This window comes from Xenopus tropicalis, chromosome 3 (genome assembly GCF_000004195.4).
Source record: "Xenopus tropicalis strain Nigerian chromosome 3, UCB_Xtro_10.0, whole genome shotgun sequence".
Classification (NCBI taxonomy): Eukaryota; Metazoa; Chordata; class Amphibia; order Anura; family Pipidae; genus Xenopus; species Xenopus tropicalis.
Window position 1 is genome coordinate 69,656,518 of NC_030679.2, and position 22,548 is coordinate 69,679,065.

At 40.3% G+C, this 22,548-nt stretch overlaps 1 protein-coding gene across 7 annotated transcripts in view; it reads left to right on the plus strand.

Annotated features, from left to right (window-relative positions):
- Positions 1-6,738: 6,738 nt before the first annotated feature.
- ptprz1 (protein tyrosine phosphatase, receptor type Z1) overlaps positions 6,739-22,548 on the plus strand; it is a 137,474-nt gene continuing 121,664 nt past the window's right edge. For 6 of the 7 annotated variants that reach the window (XM_031897559.1, XM_031897560.1, XM_031897561.1 and 3 more), the window contains 1 exon segment: positions 17,744-18,179. In XM_031897559.1, the coding sequence (XP_031753419.1) occupies positions 18,122-18,179 (58 nt within the window). In that variant the 5' untranslated portion in view covers positions 17,744-18,121. 7 annotated transcript variants of the gene reach the window in all.

The following is a 22,548-nucleotide window of genomic DNA, read 5'->3' on the forward strand; positions in this document are numbered from 1 at the left end:
TTTAATAGCAGTTAAAAATCACATTACTCTGACAAACAGCAAGTTGAAACCAACAAATAACTAACGTGTAGGATGTGTGATTATGATACGTTACTTCGTGGATACTGGTGTGACTGAGAGAGGGAACCCTGGTGGTACCACCACCCTGGATGTGCTGATAATTCCAGGCTTCACATCATAATAGTTTGTATTAATAGGTGTTAGAGACTTGCATCCAGAGAACTTGTGGCTATTTTTAACGCTTGTGCCAAGAGTGTCACAACCCCCCAACTAAAATGCACAGGAACACACAACTGTGATCCATTGCGTGAAATTATGCTGCAATTGTTTTAAAAACATGCATCCTGAATTTGTACTTTGCACATGTACATGAATGCAATGTACACAAATGCACTGCATTCAGAAATGCCCTTCTATACATGTGCTTTTTCTGGGTGCTAGAGATATATACACCAAAATAAGTAAACTTCATACAAGTAAGAGACTATAATGTGGGGGACAGGCCAGATACTTTTTCAGTTTTACACTATTTGGGCTCTTTTGTTGTTTTGATGTAGGTTCTCTAACTGCACACTGGGTGGCTCTAGAGTGTATACCTGAAATATTCATGATTTTAGCTAACGTAAGAATGTGTTCCTATAGAGAAACATGCTACACATGGAGTTTCTTACAATATAACTGCAACTTCGGGCTGACTCTCTTTTATGGTAGTAATGCAGGTAAGTGTTCAGTGAGCCAAGGGGTCCACACTTTGCCAAATTTTTGGGGACATCCTCTCCTTAGGTATGTCAGGTGGTATAGAGGGACTCAGCTGCTAATTAGGTCAATCCATTGTCTTTTTTGGGGGGTTGTTCTGATTTCCATTTAAAAGTTATTAGTCTCTTAGCTTGTATGGAGAAAAAATCACAATAGCATTGTATCCTCCGCTTGATTTAGTAACAGTAGAGTTAGGTCTAGGGGTATTATGAGTGCCAATAAGCGGCTGGTTTCTTCAGTTATTTTGGACCAGAACCTTTTAATGGGGCAAATATCGGGGATATTTGGGTTGATTCGGTGGAATCTGGGGGGGGGGTTAGATAAGTTCTATGAAGAAATTGAATCATCTTATCTTTGGAGCTGATTAGGGTCGTATTGTAGGTTTCTAGAATCTCTGTCCACATTTCGGATGTTAGATGGGGATATCCCCCCATTTGTCAGTTTGTTAAGTAATGAGTAGAATTGGGATACTGGTTTGGATAGGTTTGGTTCAAAGACCATTTCCTCAATTCTTCTGGGGGTAATATCTATTTTGTTCTTCCCAAATTGGGCTTGCAGAGCATGACGTAATTGTAAGAATCTGAAGTACATTTTATTAGGTATATTGAATTTTCCCTTTAGAGTGTCTAAGGTGAATATTTCTCCTTGTTCCATAATCTCTCCTAAATATTTTATTTGGTATTTGACCCAGGTTTGGGGTTCAGGGATTGTTAGTAGGTGGGGAAGGTGTGGGTTGTACCAGAGGGGTGTGTTTTTTGAGTACCAGTTTTCCTTTCTGGGGAAATATAAAAGTGTCTAAGGTGGGTATTTCTCCTTGTTCCATAATCTCTCCAGACTTGGATTTCTTACTAATGAGTGCTATTTTGATATTTACTGGGAGCTCCTATCTTGCTACCTTCCCATTGTTCTGCTGATCAGCTGCTGGGGGGAAAAGGGAGGGGGTGATATTGCTCCAACTTACAACTCAGCAGTAAAGTGTGACTGAAGTTTATCCGAGCACAAGTCACATGGCAGCAGCACCCAGGAAATGAAGAACATGACTAGCCCCATGTGAAATTTTAAAATTAAACATAAAAAAAAATCTGTTCACATTTTTAAAAAAGGATTTCAATGCAGGATTCTCCTGGAGAAGCTCTATGAACTGGTGTGTTTTGAAAAAAATAAAAAATATATTTTTCCCTGACATTATTTCTTTAAATTCTATTGGAATGCTATTACGGTAACAATCTGTAATCTTAAGGTGGCCATACACGGGCTGATTCGTATTGGCTTGTGTATGGGCACTAATGACGGGCCTGCCTGACTGACATGTGGCCTGAAATCTGGCAGATATCAATCGGGCAGGCCATTTGGCTGCTCTTTTTTGTCCCTGCAGAAGTGCCACCTGAGGCAAGGTTTGAACTGTATTGTGACAAGTCCTTGGCTTTAGCTCTGCAATCCATACCAAAATCAGCACTAGTTATTTCTTCCACAGCACTGATGGCTCTTTGGTTGCTCTGAAAGTAATGCAGTTGAATAAACAGGTGAAGGTTTGCTTCAGGGCTAGTACCATATATACTCAAGTAAAAGCCGAGTTTTTCAGCACCCAAAATGTCGGCTTATACTCGAGTCGGGTGAAATATACGCATTTTCTGGGACACACAAAAGTCTGACCTGCACAAGCCCCCTGCCAGTGATTCCCACTCCCGCCAGCCTCGCCAGGCCCACCAGGCTACCTAATAGTGCGCTCTTCTTTGCGCCTGGGCGGAAGTGACATCACGCACCCCCCTGTTTGCCTGCTTCTCTCCTGGGACCCCCTGCCAGTGATTCCCATTCCCGCCGCTTCCACCAGCCCCATTAATAGTGCGTTCTTCTGCGTGCCTGGCGGATGTGATGTCACCCGCCCCTGCAGTTAATTCAGGCCCTGCAGTTTCAAGGTACTAGTTATACCTAGATATGTATAGATCCTAATTATGGTTAGTCAAAATTGATTGAAGTCAAACATGTGGGTTTAACTTCAATCAATAAATAATTACCTATAATTAGTACCTAAGTACAGTATTTACCGGTATTAGCAATACTGATCAGGTATATCCATATCATGTGATCAGCGTTGCTAATACAGGTGAATACTGTTAATTATTATTGATTCATTTGAAGTTGAACACATACAGTACAGCAAATAATATACACAGTATACGATCAGCCTCAATTAATGTAATTTTACTGGTATTTATTTTGATTGTTGAAACTTAGCAGTAGCTGCTGCATTTCCCACCCTAGGCTTAAACTCGAGTCAATAAGTTTTTCCAGTTTTCCAGGTAAAATTAGGTACCTTAGCTTATATTCGGATCGGCTTGTACTCAAGTATATACAGTAACCATTATTTTTTAGCAGGTAGAAGATATTTCAAGGTAAACTTTAAACTTGGTTGCTATAACATACCAGACCTAAAGCAAACTCTGCACCTGTTATTATTTTGCCTTGTCTTTGTATGCCTATATATTTCTATTCATGATGACACTTCTGCAGAACACTGGGCAAATTTGCCTGTGGGCAGTAACCCATGGCAACCAATCAAATTGCTGCTTTCATTGTTCTACTTGCAGCGGGCTGAAAAAAGACAATTGCTCATTGGTTGCTATGGGTTACTGCCCACGGGCAAATTTGCCCAGTTTTGATAAATGACCCCCGGTGCCATGCGGTGTGCTTTTATGTACTTTTATGTACTTCACTGCATGACAGCATATAAGTTAACTGATCCCCTGTTTAAGAATAGATGCTTCTTTTATAAACACTAGTACAATCAGACGCAAATCACCATTTTTTTTACACAAAATTCAGCTTTTCTTCCACAATTCCAGCGCTATTGCATGCACATGTGTAATAAACCTTGGGTAATTGCATTTAATGCATTAAAACATGGGCCATTGCTCTTGCTTATCACGGGATTGTGTCATTGTCAGCAATTAAATGTATTAAATTAAAAATTATGTCTGTGCATGATTCTGTAGACATAGTTATGCTGCACCATTGACACATTTTGAATAGAAATATGTGTCAATATTAATAGTAATAATAATAATAGAGGCATAGGATCCCTTATCCAGAAACCTGTTATCCAGAAAGTTCCAAATTAAATGATTTTTTACAAAATTGAGATATGGTGATCCAGTTTACGGAAAGATCTCTTATTCAGAAGATCCTGGATAATAGATCCTATACTGGTATGAGATCTATTAGGTATGAGATCTATTTAGAATGCTCAGGACCTGGAGTTTTCTGGATAAGGGGTCTTTCCATAATTTGGACCTTACTAAAAAATTATTTAAACATTAAATTAACCCAGTAGGATTGTTTTGCTTCCAATAAGGATTAATTATTTAGTTGGAATTAAGTACAGGGTACTGTTTTATTATTACAGAGAAATATGTTTTGAAATTCTGAATTATTTTTTTAAAATGGAGTCTAGGTGAGATGACCTTCCTGTAATTTGAAGCTTTCTGGATAATGGATGTCCAGATAATGGATTCCATACCTGTAATAATATTAATGTTGTTTCATATATGGCAGTGCTGTCCAACTTCTGCGGTGTCGAGGGCCGGAATTTCTCGTGCATACATGTTGGAGGGCCGCTAATGGAAGCCACTCCCCCTTTTAAACCACACCCACTTCAAACCACACCCATTTTATCGCAATGGTGGTAGTGCAGCAAAAACCCAAATGCTTGGTCCTCACTGCAGGGATATCAACCATCATTCATATGTGAAAGAATTATATTATGTCATATTAAGACACACCCTAAAATCCATATGCCTCCTCCTCCCCTGTGGATAGCACAGCAACCCCCAGCACATAATTACACACCTTAGGGACCATTTAATGGCTATTTCCAACTGCTAACAAACTCTCAGAACAAACCCCTGCCAGGTTCACTTCCCACAGGCAGCATAGGGTAGAAAGAGTATGGCACACACAGGCAGCACTCTGCCTGTCCTACCCTGCCTGTGTATGCCATACTCTGACTGCCATATGCTGCCTGTGTGTGCCATACTCTGCCCTTCCCTGCCTGTGTGCCATACTCTACCTGCCATATGCTGCCTGTATGTGCCATACTCTGCCCTACCCTGCCTGTTTGTGCCATACTCTGCCCTACCCTGCCTGTGTGTTCAATGCCCTCCCTGTCCTATGCTGCCTGTTTGTGCCATACCCTCCCTGCCCTATGCTGCCTATGTGCCATACTCTGCCTACCCTATGCTGCCTACACACAGGCAGCATAGGTCAGGCAGTACATGCAATGTCTGAGGTGTGAACAGACGAACAATATGGATGATTACAGACTGAGCCTGAGGTGTGAACACTGCAGGGGGTAAACAATGCATAGATTAAAAGGTGTGAACAGTACAGGGGATTACATGTTTAAACAATACAGGGGGATTACAGCCTGAATCTGAGGTGAGAACCATGCAGGGGGGCAGTTAATCTCAGTACTGATACCATTTAAAGCTTATACAAGAGTAAACCATCAAAGCAGCCAGACAGGTGGGGGGCCACACAGAGGGGGGTCACGGGCCGCCAGTTGGACAGGACTGATATATGGCCATTTAAGTACTATGGTATACTACTGTCAACGATATCAGTATCACGATAATTAATGCTTCTAAAATGTATTCTTATTCGTGTAACCTCTTGTGGTCAACAAATACCACTCACCAAGGTTATATCTTAAGTATTATATTTAATGTGTGGAAATAAAGTCACATAAAATACATACAAATTACAGGACGTTTAGCCAGTCATCTATATCACTGACAGGCTACCAAGATAAAATAAAGTATATGTATGTATCGATATAAATTATAATATATGTGTAAACTGTATGTGTGTGTGTCTGAGTGTATATGTGTGTCTCCAGACTCTCCTTTGTTCCTGAATATATACACCCTCAGTGGGTTACACCTCCCCCACGTTAAGGTATCCATATAAGGAAATTCCATTGTTGCATCCTTACATTTCATATTTAAATAACAATGGTGTGTGTGAATGGATGTGTAATTGGCCAAGCCAGAAGTGAATAAATTAAACATCTTTTAACTCATTCAGGCCTGGTGTATGACCAGTTTTCTATACCCAATATCTTACAGGAACCATAACCCTTATAACTACCAGGGGAACAGTTCAGTAGGTTTCATAAATGTTATATAATTTGGTTCATTATTAATTGGGAAACCAACACTCCCTGGTGTTTTCACTTTGTGCATTATATTCAAAAACCATGCATAAGTATATTCCTGTAATGTTTTAATCATTAGTGTTAAAGTTCATGTATGTATATTTGCTATGTGTATTATTTTGTTCCTATATTATATACCAAGAGTCCACTCCTAGAGCACTGTGGGTTATTCCCAGCATTGTTTGTCAAGCAGCAACCCAGTCTCCTTGGATTGTGTTAGAAAACAAGTTTAACCTTGTTATAACATACAGTGGCAAGAAAGTGTTACAGTAACAGTGTAGTTGTGTTTTTGGTATTACTCAATTTTCAATTTCCCCTAAAAGCAAGATAGAAAGGTTCATTTTTATTAATTTGCTCTCATGAATGTCATGCTGCAATATATACATGCTGGGATATTTTGGTGTTTTGTAGATTAACCAATAAAAATGCAAATATTCTGAAACCTATATGTTTCAGGTGATTGTCAAATTAAACTTTTTAAAAACTGTACAACAGAAACAGGCTGCTTATGTTGCTGAACTACAACTCCCATGATACCAAGACAGCCAGAAGTTGTAGTCCAGTTTAGAGGCTGCAGATTACTGCCAAGAAATGCCAGTCTCCTGTACACAGGTAATTAAGGCAGGATCACCTTCTGCCAGGATTTTGTGTGAGCCCAAGCAGCATAGAGGCTCCAGAAGGGAACCAATCAGCTGCTGGGAAGGCGTGTGCTTCGGCCCCAGTTAACCCTCTCTGCAGATGAGGCAGGTCTAATCTGCCTTTGAGGCAGCACTTGCCTGGGAAGCTGTTTTCCCTGCATCTTTTCCCTGTTGCCAGTGGCTGAGAGCAGGGAGCCTAAGAAAAATTGTTGTAGCCATGAAGAATCATTAAGTGACCATTTCCCTAAGGAACACTCTCTGTGCCCTCTGGATACGCACTACCCCACTCTTATTAATAACCTCAGTACGGGAAGGGGCAAGAAAATGTTAAATCCCCGCTGCTTTCTGGTGTGCCTTCAGCTCATTTCTCTCTGGCAAGTGGGTAAGTGATCAGTACCTGGTAACAAAGTCAGGACAGGGATATTTTATGAAATGTGCAGGCCCTTGTTATGTTCTACTTTATATTGAGACACAATTCATGCTTCTATGTGCAGGGAAAATCACTACAAGGAGACACACTTATGTCTGTGGACGAGTTTGTCTTGATTTGTCAGCTTGCCACTGGCCTCTGGCAATAGAAGTCACTATGAGTATGGGGCACAGATAGGAGACATCTCTGTTGTGTCCATTCACTATTGCTCATGGGGATGTGTGGCTTGTATATGACAGTGTCATTTCACCTGAGATATGTGACACCATTTCCATCCCGTATCATGCCATCAGGCTTCTGGACAACCAGTTATAGGGCAAATAAAAGATGATAGAACATGGGTCACAAAGTATCTGCCTGTGTGGCACACTAACACAATCACTAGGGACCTTTATTACATAGAACCTCATCTATCACACAGTACCCTGGCACTGCAGAATAAAGAGACATGCACATAATAGGAAGTTGCATTTTTCCAGTGTTGCTATGTTGCAGCCTCCAGCAGCTGATGGGTTTATAACATGCTTGGATAATCAATAAGCCATTGTCATGCTAATGCTTTCATTCTATAACATGGTGAGGAGAAAGTTCCCAGTGCAGCACATCTCTAATGACCCACAGAAAATGTATGGTGTTAGTGACCACAGATGAGGACATCAGATTGCATAGAACACGTAAAAGAACTCAAATAGGAGTCAAAGCTGCTTGTAGTAAAGCCATTCATCCAGCACTGCCTGTTGGACAGATGGTGCAAAACTAGGAAGGCCGCCTTTCATCATCTGCTTAGATTACAGGGAAATGAACTTCACTGAAGTACCTTTCAAGTGTCACCTTAGTACATCAGGGTGTATTCTGCTGCTTGGCAAAAGCTTAAGAGCTTTCAGTGTATTTTGTTCCCCATTGGTGCCCATAGCATTTTACAAATAGCATGTAATGCATGAACCAGATAGCCTTCAATTTCTGTTCCGATGATGATCATTGTGTGTGATTGTTAAGCAGTCACTATTTATTTAAATGGGGGTTTCCTCTTCAAATTAACTTTTAGTATGGCGTAGACTTAGATATTGAGATATTTTGAGACAATATAGTTTCCAGTTATTTAGCTTTTTCTTCAGCAGCTCTCTAGTTTGAAATTTCAGCAGCTATCTTATTGCTAGCATCTTGTTTACCTTAGCAATCAGTCAGTGGTTTGAATGAGAGACAGGAATATGAATAGAACAGGATATGAATATAAAGATAAGGAATAAAAAGTAACAAAAAAAGTGTAAGCTGAAGAGCAATAGTTTTTGACTGCTGGGGTCAGTGACCCCCATTTGAATGCTGGAAAGATGTACAAGACGAAGGCAAATAATTAAAAAACAATGAAAAAATATATAATGAAGACCAGTTGCAAAGTTGCTAGGAACAGGAAATTCTATAACATACTAAAAGTTAACTTAAAGGTGAACCAATGCTTTACGCATAGATTTTGTTTTGCCGTTTACCTCTGCTAGCTTATTTTTTTGTTCCTTTGCTGGTTCCATTCTTTTGACAAAGACTTGAGGTGTTTTCATTTTGCTGAGCCATATTGCCTTGGGTATTAACCCTTTAAGTGCCAGCCGAATTCGTCATTTCGGTTCCCCCCAGTGCCAGACGTTTTTTAAGCATTTTGTACTCATTCACTTTAACAATGTTTTTTGGTAGGAAAACCTCCACGAAACTAGGGAAATTATATATCGTTTTTTTCGTCACTAATTGGGCTTCGACATACATACCAAATTTTATAACTTTTCTGGAGATATGATGTGTATTTTGGGTGAAATATGTAAAAAAAAAATAAAATTATGAAAAATTTCTGTATATTTTGAGGTTTTTTTCCATAGAAAAGTTAATTTTACTCACTTTTTTTTATTGTTTGTAAAAGCCCTGATACTCCCAATTCCAACGATACCAAATATGTGGTGGTACCCCACAGTTCCTGTCCAGAAGTAACCCCCAAACTAAGGCAATACTTAGTACAATATCACACCAGAACAAAGCAGAAAAGCGCTTGTAACAGTTAATGCAGCATAACTTATATGTAAATCTAAAATATCCCCTCATGTTTGGTATCTTTAGAAACTACAGACCTTCAGGTTTCTAGGTGCAATGTAGTTTTCACTCAAAAGCCAAATACCTTTTGTCAGTGCATTGTGAAATTTGGAACTTTTTATGACATTTTTTTTTTTTTTTCTAAAACGTAAACTTGGACGCATGATCAAATGTGGATTTGACAAAAAAAAATCTCATAAAAATTTTCTAGCAAAGGCATATTTGAAAGACAAACTTCTCCTGAATAAAATGATGCCCCATATGTATGGGTGCACATAAAGACATGGGCACCAAACACTCCAAAGCAGGGGCAATGCACAAGGGCAATTACAGCTAAAAATGTGGGGGCTGCGCTCTATGTGCACTTCCTGCAGTTTTTCAGTGTTAACCCCCCCTACCTGTGAAATAACCCCACAAACTATATATTTCTGAAAAGTGCACACCTTCAGCTATTCAGAGACGCCACTCTCCTCTTTCTACATGGAAAATTGTGGCCGCAGTCCCTTGCAGAAGTTAGCGCTTTGGTCAGAAATCAAGGAAAAACCAGATACAAACCTAGATTTCTCCCCAAAATCTCCATGGCAACTACCAAAAACTTACTAACCATCAATCTGCAAGTTCCCCTGAATAAAACGATACCCCATATGTATGGGTGCACATAAAGACGTGGCCACCAAATGCCCCCAAACAGGGGCAATGCATGAGGGCAATTTCAGTTGAAATTTTGGGGGCTGCGCTCTATGTGCACTACCTGCAGTTTTTCAGTGTTAACCCCCCCTACCTGTGAAATAACCCCCACAAACTATATATTTCTGAAAAGTGCACACCTTCAGCTATTCAGAGACACCACTCTTCTCTTTCTACATGGAAAATTGTGGCCGCAGTCCCTTGCAGAAGTCAGCGCTTTGGTCAGAAATCAAGGAAAAACCAGATAAAAAACCTAGATTTCTCCCCAAAATCTCCATGGCAACTACCAAAAACTTACTAACCATCAATCTGCAAGTTCCCCTGAATAAAACGATACCCCATATGTATGGGTGCACATAAAGACGTGGCCACCAAATGCCCCAAAACAGGGGCAATGCATAAGGGCAATTTCAGTTGAAATTTTGGGGGCTGCGCTCTATGTGCACTACCTGCAGTTTTTCAGTGTTAACCCCCCTACCTGTGAGATAACCCCCACAATCTATATATTTACGAAATGTGCACACCTTCAGCTATTCAGAGACACCACTCTTCTCTTTCTACATGGAAAATTGTGGCCGCAGTCCCTTGCAGAAGTTAGCGCTTTGGTCAGAAATCAAGGAAAAACTAGATACAAACCTAGATTTCTCCCCAAAATCTCCATGGCAACTACCAAAAACTTACTAACCATCAATCTGCAAGTTCCCCTGAATAAAACGATACCCCATATGTATGGGTGCACATAAAGACGTGGCCACCAAATGCCCCAAAACAGGGGCAATGCATAAGGGGAATTTCAGTTGAAATTTTGGGGGCTGCGCTCTATGTGCACTACCTGCAGTTTTTCAGTGATAACCCCCCCTACCTGTGAGATACCCCCACAATCTATATATTTACGAAAAGTGCACACCTTCAGCTATTCAGAGACACCACTCTTCTCTTTCTACATGGAAAATTGTGGCCGCAGTCCCTTGCAGAAGTCAGCGCTTTGGTCAGAAATCAAGGAAAAACCAGATACAACCCTAGATTTTGGTCAGAAATCAAGGAAAAACCAGATAAAAACCTAGATTTCTCCCCAAAATCTCCATGGCAACTACCAAAAACTTACTAAACCTCAATTTGCAAGTTCCCCTGAATAAAACGATACCCCATATGTATGGGTGCACATAAAGACGTGGCCACCAAATGCCCCAAAACAGGGGCAATGCATAAAAGCAATTTCAGTTGAAATTTTGGGGGCTGCGCTCTATGTGCACTACCTGCAGTTTTTCAGTGTTAACCCCCCCTACCTGTGAGATAACCCCCACAATCTATATATTTACGAAAAGTGCACACCTTCAGCTATTCAGAGACACCACTCTTCTCTTTCTACATGGAAAATTGTGGCCGCAGTCCCTTGCAGAAGTTAGCGCTTTGGTCAGAAATCAAGGAAAAACTAGATACAAACCTAGATTTCTCCCCAAAATCTCCATGGCAACTACCAAAAACTTACTAACCATCAATCTGCAAGTTCCCCTGAATAAAACGATACCCCATATGTATGGGTGCACATAAAGACGTGGCCACCAAATGCCCCAAAACAGGGGCAATGCATAAGGGGAATTTCAGTTGAAATTTTGGGGGCTGCGCTCTATGTGCACTACCTGCAGTTTTTCAGTGATAACCCCCCCTACCTGTGAGATACCCCCACAATCTATATATTTACGAAAAGTGCACACCTTCAGCTATTCAGAGACACCACTCTTCTCTTTCTACATGGAAAATTGTGGCCGCAGTCCCTTGCAGAAGTCAGCGCTTTGGTCAGAAATCAAGGAAAAACCAGATACAACCCTAGATTTTGGTCAGAAATCAAGGAAAAACCAGATAAAAACCTAGATTTCTCCCCAAAATCTCCATGGCAACTACCAAAAACTTACTAAACCTCAATTTGCAAGTTCCCCTGAATAAAACGATACCCCATATGTATGGGTGCACATAAAGACGTGGCCACCAAATGCCCCCAAACAGGGGCAATGCATAAGGGGGGGCTGTGCTCTATCTGCAGTTATTTAGTCTAAACACCCCCATACCTGTGAAATAACCCCCGCAAACTATATATTTCTGAAAAGTGCACACCTTCAGCTATTCAGAGACGCCACTCTCCTCTTTCTACATGGAAAATTGTGGCCGCAGTCCCTTGCAGAAGTTAGCGCTTTGGTCAGAAATCAAGGAAAAACCAGATACAAACCTAGATTTCTCCCCAAAATCTCCATGGCAACTACCAAAAACTTACTAACCATCAATCTGCAAGTTCCCCTGAATAAAACGATACCCCATATGTATGGGTGCACATAAAGACGTGGCCACCAAATGCCCCCAAACAGGGGCAATGCATAAGGGCAATTTCAGTTGAAATTTTGGGGGCTGCGCTCTATGTGCACTACCTGCAGTTTTTCAGTGTTAACCCCCCCTACCTGTGAGATAACCCCCACAATCTATATATTTACGAAAAGTGCACACCTTCAGCTATTCAGAGACGCCACTCTTCTCTTTCTACATGGAAAATTGTGGCCGCAGTCCCTTGCAGAAGTCAGCGCTTTGGTCAGAAATCAAGGAAAAACCAGATACAACCCTAGATTTTGGTCAGAAATCAAGGAAAAACCAGATAAAAACCTAGATTTCTCCCCAAAATCTCCATGGCAACTACCAAAAACTTACTAAACCTCAATTTGCAAGTTCCCCTGAATAAAACGATACCCCATATGTATGGGTGCACATAAAGACGTGGCCACCAAATGCCCCCAAACAGGGGCAATGCATAAGGGGGGGCTGTGCTCTATCTGCAGTTATTTAGTCTAAACACCCCCATACCTGTGAAATAACCCCCGCAAACTATATATTTCTGAAAAGTGCACACCTTCAGCTATTCAAAGACACCACTCTCCTCTTTCTACATGGAAAATTGTGGCCGCAGTCCCTTGCAGAAGTTAGCGCTTTGGTCAGAAATCAAGGAAAAACCAGATACAAACCTAGATTTCTCCCCAAAATCTCCATGGCAACTACCAAAAACTTACTAAACCTCAATTTGCAAGTTCCCCTGAATAAAACGATACCCCATATGTATGGGTGCACATAAAGACGTGGCCACCAAATGCCCCCAAACAGGGGCAATGCATAAGGGCAATTTCAGTTGAAATTTTGGGGGCTGCGCTCTATGTGCACTACCTGCAGTTTTTCAGTGTTAACCCCCCCTACCTGTGAGATAACCCCCACAATCTATATATTTACGAAAAGTGCACACCTTCAGCTATTCAGAGACGCCACTCTTCTCTTTCTACATGGAAAATTGTGGCCGCAGTCCCTTGCAGAAGTCAGCGCTTTGGTCAGAAATCAAGGAAAAACCAGATACAAACCTAGATTTCTCCCCAAAATCTCCATGGCAACTACCAAAAACTTACTAACCATCAATCTGCAAGTTCCCCTGAATAAAACGATACCCCATATGTATGGGTGCACATAAAGACGTGGCCACCAAATGCCCCCAAACAGGGGCAATGCATAAGGGCAATTTCAGTTGAAATTTTGGGGGCTGCGCTCTATGTGCACTACCTGCAGTTTTTCAGTGTTAACCCCCCCTACCTGTGAGATAACCCCCACAATCTATATATTTACGAAAAGTGCACACCTTCAGCTATTCAGAGACGCCACTCTTCTCTTTCTACATGGAAAATTGTGGCCGTAGTCCCTTGCAGAAGTCAGCGCTTTGGTCAGAAATCAAGGAAAAACCAGATACAAACCTAGATTTTGGTCAGAAATCAAGGAAAAACCAGATAAAAAACCTAGATTTCTCCCCAAAATCTCCATGGCAACTACCAAAAACTTACTAAACCTCAATTTGCAAGTTCCCCTGAATAAAACGATACCCCATATGTATGGGTGCACATAAAGACGTGGCCACCAAATGCCCCCAAACAGGGGCAATGCATAAGGGCAATTTCAGTTGAAATTTTGGGGGCTGCGCTCTATGTGCACTACCTGCAGTTTTTCAGTGTTAACCCCCCCTACCTGTGAGATACCCCCACAATCTATATATTTACGAAAAGTGCACACCTTCAGCTATTCAGAGACGCCACTCTTCTCTTTCTACATGGAAAATTGTGGCCGCAGTCCCTTGCAGAAGTCAGCGCTTTGGTCAGAAATCAAGGAAAAACCAGATAAAAAAACCTAGATTTCTCCCCAAAATCTCCATGGCAACTACCAAAAACTTACTAACCATCAATCTGCAAGTTCCCCTGAATAAAACGATACCTATGTCTGGTTGCACATAAGTACATGGCCGCCAAACCTGAAAATGCATAATATTGGGGCTGCACTCTATGCACCCCTTTTTTTTTGCCTGCACCCGAATGAATGGGATACGCTCGGGTGCAGGCACATGTAGCCGATATACGCATGAAAACGCGTGAGAATGCAAAGTCTCGCGTTTTCATGCGTATATCGGCTACACGTGCCTGCACCCGAGCGTATCCCATTCATTCGGGTGCAGGAACAAGTAGCAGGCGTAGGGCTGAATTTTCGGCAAGCGTTTTTCCACTTGCTGAAAAAATCAGCCCTACGCCTCGTGTGGCATCAGCCTAACCCTTGGCAATAGAAACTACCAGAACAATCTTAGCACCTCTGGACCTTTCTAGAACAACTGAAATCAAATGGAATAAAACCACTAAAAGCAATCAAAGAACAATAGTTGCAATGAAATCGGTAAGAGCCCTGGATCCACCAATGTCACTGCAAAAGCAACCTTTTTGGGGGCACTAAACACACAATAAAGAACAATGCAAAGATAAAACACCGTAAAATCCAATAAAACCACCTAAACCAACAGAAGAACAATAATTGCAATGAAATCGGTGGTCAGAGCCCTGGATCCACCAACGTCACTGCAAATTCAGCACCAAATAGCAATAAAAAAGTTACAGTGCAATAGAATAATTCAAAAACAGAAATCAATTATGAAAATGCCAAAAAAACACTAAAATGCAACCAAATAAATCAGATAATTATAGAGCAAGATCAGAAATAAAGTTTTAGTAAAAAAAAAGACTGCCAAAGAAAGCAAAGACAGAAAGAAAAGAAAAGAAAGAAAGAAAAAAAAAAAAAAAAAAAAAAAAAAAAGTGTAAGTGTAAGTGTGTGTGTAAGTGTCTGTGTGTGCTTGGGAAAGTTGTAAATAAGTGTGTATGTGTACAAAAGTGTAATAATGACAAAGATAGAAGAAAAAATGCAAAAAAAAAAAAAAAAAATTTTTTTAGACAGTTGAGATAGAAATAAGCAAGTGGTAGAGAGTTGTAGTTCAGCTTACCCAAGGCAGGCAGACGATCAGGGGCGATCAGGGGCGATCAATCCAGCAGGAAGGCAGCAGGGGAGCTCCATCTTGTCCCAAGTGCGCAGCAGGAGTGAGGGAGCCGACAGTAGGCGGCGCTATTTAAAGGGACAGCAGTGGACACGTCATCAACGCGTGTCCACTGCTGTCATTGGCTGGCGACGCGATCGGTGCGGCTGGGGGACCCGGATCGGTAAGTATGTCTTCATTGCTCGTTGCCTAGGGGGATCTGAGGGGTTTACAAGCGCTGCGCTGCTTTAAAAGCGAGCGCAGCGCTTGTAAACCCGACAGTGCCATTGGACGTAGATTCTACGTCCCATGGCACTTTGGTCCCTTGGTACCTGGGACGTAGAATCTACGTCCCTTGGCACTTAAAGGGTTAAGCATATGTTATATAAACATATTAGACTAGTGCAATAGCAAAACTGGGATGTATAGTAGTTGTATCAGGACTAATGTCAGCGCAAGAGCTTGTATGACAGTTTTCTACAGATCTTGTAATAAGAACATATTTCCTGGTCACCTGTTTTAATAATAACATCTTATTTGTTGCTATAAGTTACTGCACCTGTAAAAAATGTTGCATCTTTTATAACACAACCGCTAGGCATGTGGTGCTGTAGTTTTTTTTTTTGTTTTGTTTTTTTTAAAGAAGCCCAAACAAGTGCCCAAAACAACACTGCCTTAGAGACTCGCATTGCAGTTGTCTGACAAGAAGTTTTACACACTTTTCAGGTAAAGTAAATAGGGTAGATTAAAGCACTCTTAGGCATGGCCTCTGCTATGCCTTATACTTTTCTTTTTTAGCATTGACAAATATTTGTTTCAGTTATCAGCTTTTCTTTTTGGGTTTTACCTTAGGTCTCCTGTCCAATATAGCCATGTCAACATAGGGGAACTACAGTATATTTAATTTTAAGTTATTTCCCCCCCCCCCCCCCCCCCCCCCCCCCCAATATGGATTCATGGAGCTTAGGTAGTATCAAGTACAAGATACTGTTTTATTTTTAGAAAGAAAAAGGAATTCATTTTAAAATAAATTTTTTGTAGTGATGAGCGATTTTTTTCACCAGGCATGTATTTGTGGTGAAATTCTGCTGAATTATTTTGCAAAACCGAGGCAAAAATTAGCTGCGAGAAAAAACGCCACATTACTTTAATGTATTTGGAGTGAAAAATAAGTTGTGTGTTGTTGCGCAGTAGAAGTGAGAAAAAAACAGCCATTGACTTTAATGCGTTTGAAGTGAGAAAAAGTTGCACGCTTAAGAAGGAATTGCCTCACATAAGAAGAAAATTGTCTTGCGTAAAAAAAATTGTCACCTATTGACTTCAATGCATTTCACAATTATTTTGCTGTTTCGCAAATTTTTTGTTGTTTCACAAAGTTCTGGGTGAAACGGGAGAGATTCGCTCATCACTAAATATTTGTTTAAAATGGACTTTATAAGATGGCCTCCATATTTCTAAGCTTTCTGTACAAGGGATCCCATACATGTACAGCCATTATGTGCCCACTACAGAGGAGGACTTTTGTAAAATGAGTGGCCTTGATGTGGAATGCGAGCTTACATATTTTGGCCAAAATGTGGTACTAACACCTTAAATGTATAAGGGATTCGTGGGCTAAATGTGAGTGCTGGCAACTTTTCTTCTTAAATGGAGGATTATGCCTGTTTTTGCACTTTGCAACCTCCCTTCAACTTTGTAAATTACCCCTCATATCTCACCCATCACCACACCTTGTTTCTTATACCTCGTTATCATTTAGACTGTAAATTCTAATACCTTTTACAAATATAAATAAGTGCAATTTTCAGTGTATGCTCCTCACTTCAGATACCTCATGTCCCAGGTCAGAGGCAGATCAATTAAATACTCCAAAGTGCCCTCTTCTGCTTTAGAGTTAGTGATGAGGTCTTATGAAGAAAAAAAAACAAAATATATAGGTGTAATACTGTTATTACTTCGCAATGTGCACTCTCATGTGCTTTTCACTGGTGTTAATAACAGTTTAAAGCAGAAGAGGGCACTTTGAAGTATTTTATTGAACTGTAAATTATAATAGACAGGGCCCATATTACCTCCTACATGTGTCAGTATTTGTACTTTGTTTGACTCCTGTGTCAGTGCTGCAGAATATGTTGGCAGATTAGAAATATGTGTTAATAATAAGAATGTTGTTTCAAGTATAGCCATTTAAATACTATGGGATGCAAATATGCTTAACTATACTCTTGTAATATTTGAATCATTATTGTTAAATAAAGTTTCTCTGTATATACTTGGTATGTGTATTATTTTCTTCTTATATTATTTACCTAATTTGCTCTCATGAATGTCATGCTGTAATATATACACACTGGGATATTTTTGTACATTGTAGATTTAAAAATACAAATGTTAATATTCTGTAACCTATATGTGAGTGCAGGTGTTTGTCAGAATAGGCTTCTTAGATACTGTACAACAGAAACAGGTTGCTTATTTTGCTGTACTACAACTCCCATGATACCCAGACAGCCAAGAGTTGTAGTCCAGTTTACAGGCTGCAGATTGCTGCTAAGGAATGCCAGTCTCCTGTACACAGGTGTTTAAGGCAGATACTGGGTACTGCAGGCAACATTCCTGATCACCTTCTGTCTGGATTTTGTGTGAGCCCAAAGCAGCAGCATAGAGGCTCCAGAAGGGAACCAATCAGCTGCTGGGGAGGCGTGTGCTTCAGCCCCAGTTAACCCTCTCTGCAGATGAGGCAGGTCTAATCTGCCTTTGAGGCAGCGCTTGCCTGGGAAGCCGTTTTCCTTGCTTCTTCTCCCTGTTGCCAGTGGCTGAGAGCAGGGAGCCTAAGAGAAACTGCTGTAGCCATGAAGAAGCGCTGCTAGAAGTAATCCATTCCCTAAGGAATACTCTCTGTGCCCTCTGATCCACACTGCTCTGCTCTTTTATTGATAACCTCAGAACAGGAAAAAGCAGGAAAATGTTAAATCCCCGCTGCTTTCTGGCGTGCCTTCAGCTCCTCTCTGTCTGGCAAGTGGGTAAGTGATCAGTACCTGGTAACAAAGAGGACAGGGCTATTTCATTAAATGGGCAGCCCCTTGTTATGTTCTACTTTATATGTAGACTCAATTCCTGTTTTTGTTTGCTGAGAAAGTCTTTACATGGTCACAAAATTATGTGTGTGGACGAGTTTGTCTGGATTGTCAGCTCGCCAGTAGCCTCTGGCAATAGAAGTCCCCATGGGAGAGCCGTATGGAGCACAGATAGGAGACATCTCTGTCATGTCCATTCATTATTGCTCATGGGGGTGTGTGGCTTGTATATGACAGTGTCATTTCACCTGAGATATGTGACACCATTTCCATCCCGTATCATGCCATCAGGCTGCTGGATGACCAGTTATAGGGCAAACAAAGGATGATAGAACATGGGGCACAAATTATATGCCTGTGTGGCGCACTAACACAATCACTAGGGACCTTTATTACAAAGAACGTCATCTGTCACCATGGAATTGCAGAATAAAGAGACAGGCACATAAAAAAGGACATTTTTTTCCAGTGTTGCTATGTTGCAGCTTCCAGCAGCTGATGGGTGTATAACATGCTTGGATAATCAATAAGCTATTGTCATGCTAATTCGTTCATTCTATAACATGGCGAGGAGACAGACCCCAGTGCAGCACATCTCTAATGAACCACAGAGGATGTATGCTGTATGTTAGATATGTTTCATATGAGTATGTCAGATTGCATAGATCAGGTAAAAGAACTCATACAGGAGGCAAAGCTGCTTGCAGTAAAACCATTCATCCAGCACTGTCTGTTGGACAGATGGTGCAAAAGAGAAAGGCTGCCTTTTATCATCTGCTTAGATTACAGGGAAATGAACTTCACTAAAGTACCTTTCAAGTGTCACCCTAGGACATCAGGGGGTATTCTTTTGCTTGGCAAAAGCTCAAAAGCTTTCAATGTATTTTGCTTCCCGTTGGTGCCCATAGCATTATACAAATGGCATGTAATGCTTGAATCAGATAGACTTTAATTTCCGTTAGATGTTGATCATTGTGTGTGATAATAAAGCAGAGTCACTATTCATTTAAGCAGTGCTGAGGCAGTTAATTAGATTTTGTTTTGCTATTCTCCTTTGCTAGCTTGGTTACCATTTTATGGTATCTTTGCTGACTTCCATTCTTCAGACAAAGACTTGATATGTGTTTTCATTTTGCTGAGCTATATTGTCTTGGGTATCAAACAAATGTTACACACTGGATAAGTTGCATCAGGACCAATTCTAAAACACAGCAGAGGGGGGCTTTTCCTGCCTCCACATCCTTATTGGAAGGCCCCAACAAAGCTTTGTTGAACTTCCTTCATCTTTCTGACTTCCTAGTGGGTGTCAGTTTGGACATCCTCGTTTGGGGCCTTAACCCTCACCGGCACACACTGGCACATAATGCCATTCAACCTGTGCAAACATCTGATTGGAATTGAGCAGATTCTAATTATACACATTGGTAAATAAGCCTGGTTGATAACAACATCAAGGCATGCAATCTGGATTTCTCTGTTGTGAAGGCTGATCTACTAGAACCTAACCAATGGCCCAATGGAATTATAGTAAAAAGGAAAGGTGGGCTTACCACTAAACAGCTGTTAACCATTAGATGAGAGTGGAACTATGGCATGATTACTTTTAAGACTATATTTGTATACTTGTTTGTGCAGCTTTTGTAAAGTAAAGGGGGTCCAAAGAAATTGATGATGAAAAAATGTCTAAACCCTATAGAATAATAAGTAAGTGGCCAAAAAACTGCATAGTTTCTCTAAGAGATCCTGTAGTCTCTGTCATTGCTGGCAATCTAGACCATGTATGGGGCAAATTCAAACAAGATTGGTCTAAGTATGTGTCTAACCACTCAAAGTTACATGCATTTAAAATGTTGGCAAATACATATTTTTTTTACTTTTACTAAACATATGTAGTTGTAATAGCTTATGTACATTTGCTCAATAAGATATAATATAATTACAAAAAAACATTCTGACCTGCACTGGGGGCAGAAGTGACTGCAAGCAGCAACAATATGATGGCCCCATGCTGAGCCCTGCAGCTTCCCCTGTATGTTTGATATAAAGTAACAAGGACCTGATCTCAGCTTATAGGAGACCCCTGGTCCTTTGCCCCTGCTAACCCCTTTAATTTATCAGTCTGCTGGACATCAACCCAATAGCACTCCCAGTAGAAAAATACATTTTTGTGAGGTTTTCACAAGTTTATACGATTGTTTGTTGAAAGCACCATTCAGAAATTAGCCCCAGGAATCTTCCTTTGTGCAGCTTTGTTCCTACTGCGCTTGATCACAGAAATCACAGAGTGCTGGTTAGAAAGATGAGGAGCAGATAGAATAGTCCTTTTCCAGCCTGGTGGAAAAATGCAGATGCAATGAATTACATCCCATGTATATATTGTTGCAAAGGTCATCTTGTACTATTTTTTCAAACAAGAATTTCCCAGCCTATGGTGAATGTGTACATATTTGCTTGTGCATGTTTGTGTATCTTTGCGTTTTGGTTTTCATGCCTGTTTTCATCTCTGTGTTTGTATGTACTTTTGTACATGTATATCAGTGCCTATATGCTCCAATATGATTATTGTGTGTTTTTTTGAACTCTAAAGGCCTGTACACATATAAGCAGTTTTAGTTGTATTTGCCATGAAGTGGACATGGGGCCCATGTGCTATGCCCTGGACCTCAGCAAAGGGAACACATTATACAAAAAAGTAGACAGGCACTTATTTGGGGGGTAAACCAATGACTTATTCAGCAGTGATTTTATATATGTAATCTTGTTTCGAGCTTAGTAAACCCAGGTCATAGTTACATAGTTAAGCTGAACTGAAAAAAAACAAAGTCCATCAAGTTAATCCCTTCCGGTTAAACCCCAATGTACATATATACAAATATTTAAACTATATATGCATTTACAATAACTATTCCAGCTAACTAACTTGAGATCACAGTGGCCTTGTATATTAATCTTGGTCAAGAAACCATCCAAGCCATTCTTAAAGGCATTCATAGAATTTGCCATTACAACATCACTCAGAAGGGCGCTGATTGTTTTTAACAGGAAAAGAGAACACAGCCTATCTGTCTATAATCCCCCCTAATGTACTTGTACAGAGTAATCATGTCCCCTCGCAAGCGCCTTTTTTCCATAGAAAGCTACCCCAACCTTGATGGTCTAACATCATAGTTTACATTTTTCATCCCCTTTACCAGTTTAGTTGCACATTTCTGCACTCCCTCTAGCTCATTAATATCCTTCTGGAGCCCAAAACTGCACTGCATACTTAAGGTGATGCCTTACCAGGGACAAAATTATGTTTTCATCCATCGAGTTAATGCCCTTTTTATGCAAGACAGTAATTTATTTGCTGTAGTAGCTACTGAAAGATCGAATATTGAATTATCAAAGCAGCCATGATTCAGGACTCTAAATGCCAGTGTTCTAGGTATCAAATTAAGGCCTTGTGCAAATCTGCATTTTGTTTGCAAGTTTAATCTGAATGACAGCTTGCTTACAAAATTAGATCAAACTGTCACAATGGAATTATAAATGTAAAGCAAATAGTATAGAGTGAAGTCTGATATGTTTTCTGCCAGTGCTATGGCTCCTGTACTGTCACTATCATACAGTACCTAAGTTACAGTGGATGAAATGTCTGAGCACTGCAGACAGTCAAATCAATGTTTGTTTACAAGCAGTCAATTACATAAGTACTAAAACCTTGCACAATCTTAGTGCAAATGTATTAAATATACCACCTTACAGCCCATGGAGGTCATTGTTACATTGGTAAAATAACATGATTTTAGCATTCTATGGGTAAATTCACTTAACATATTGCTTAATATTAGTAAATGAAACATAATACCTATTGGTAAATACATTAATAGTATTTAATATTATGCACTGCAAACACATATGAGGCCATAGCAGGATTAAATAAGCCATCTGTACAAAGTTACAGCACAAACCTTACTTGTCCTGTCCTGTCTGTGCAATGACTAATCAGCTGTAGAAGAAATAGGTGTTAAGCTTGTTTCAGTACTTATGAGTGGAATTTGTTTGTATTTAAACCAAATATACAACAATTATTGCTTGGAATCACCCCCAGTTTTAGAATATATTATATTATATTATGGCATGATTTGCCATGATCTCTGTTTACAAGTGCTATAAACAAGTAATTTAAACTATTAATAATTATTTCTATCATACTATAAATATATCATGTTGTTAAGGCCCCCAGCTTCTTGGATGTACAGGATTGTCTGCTTGCAAGTTAATAAAAATAAAATGCTTCTCAGCCTGTTCTTAGCAATCCAAGGAATGGGGG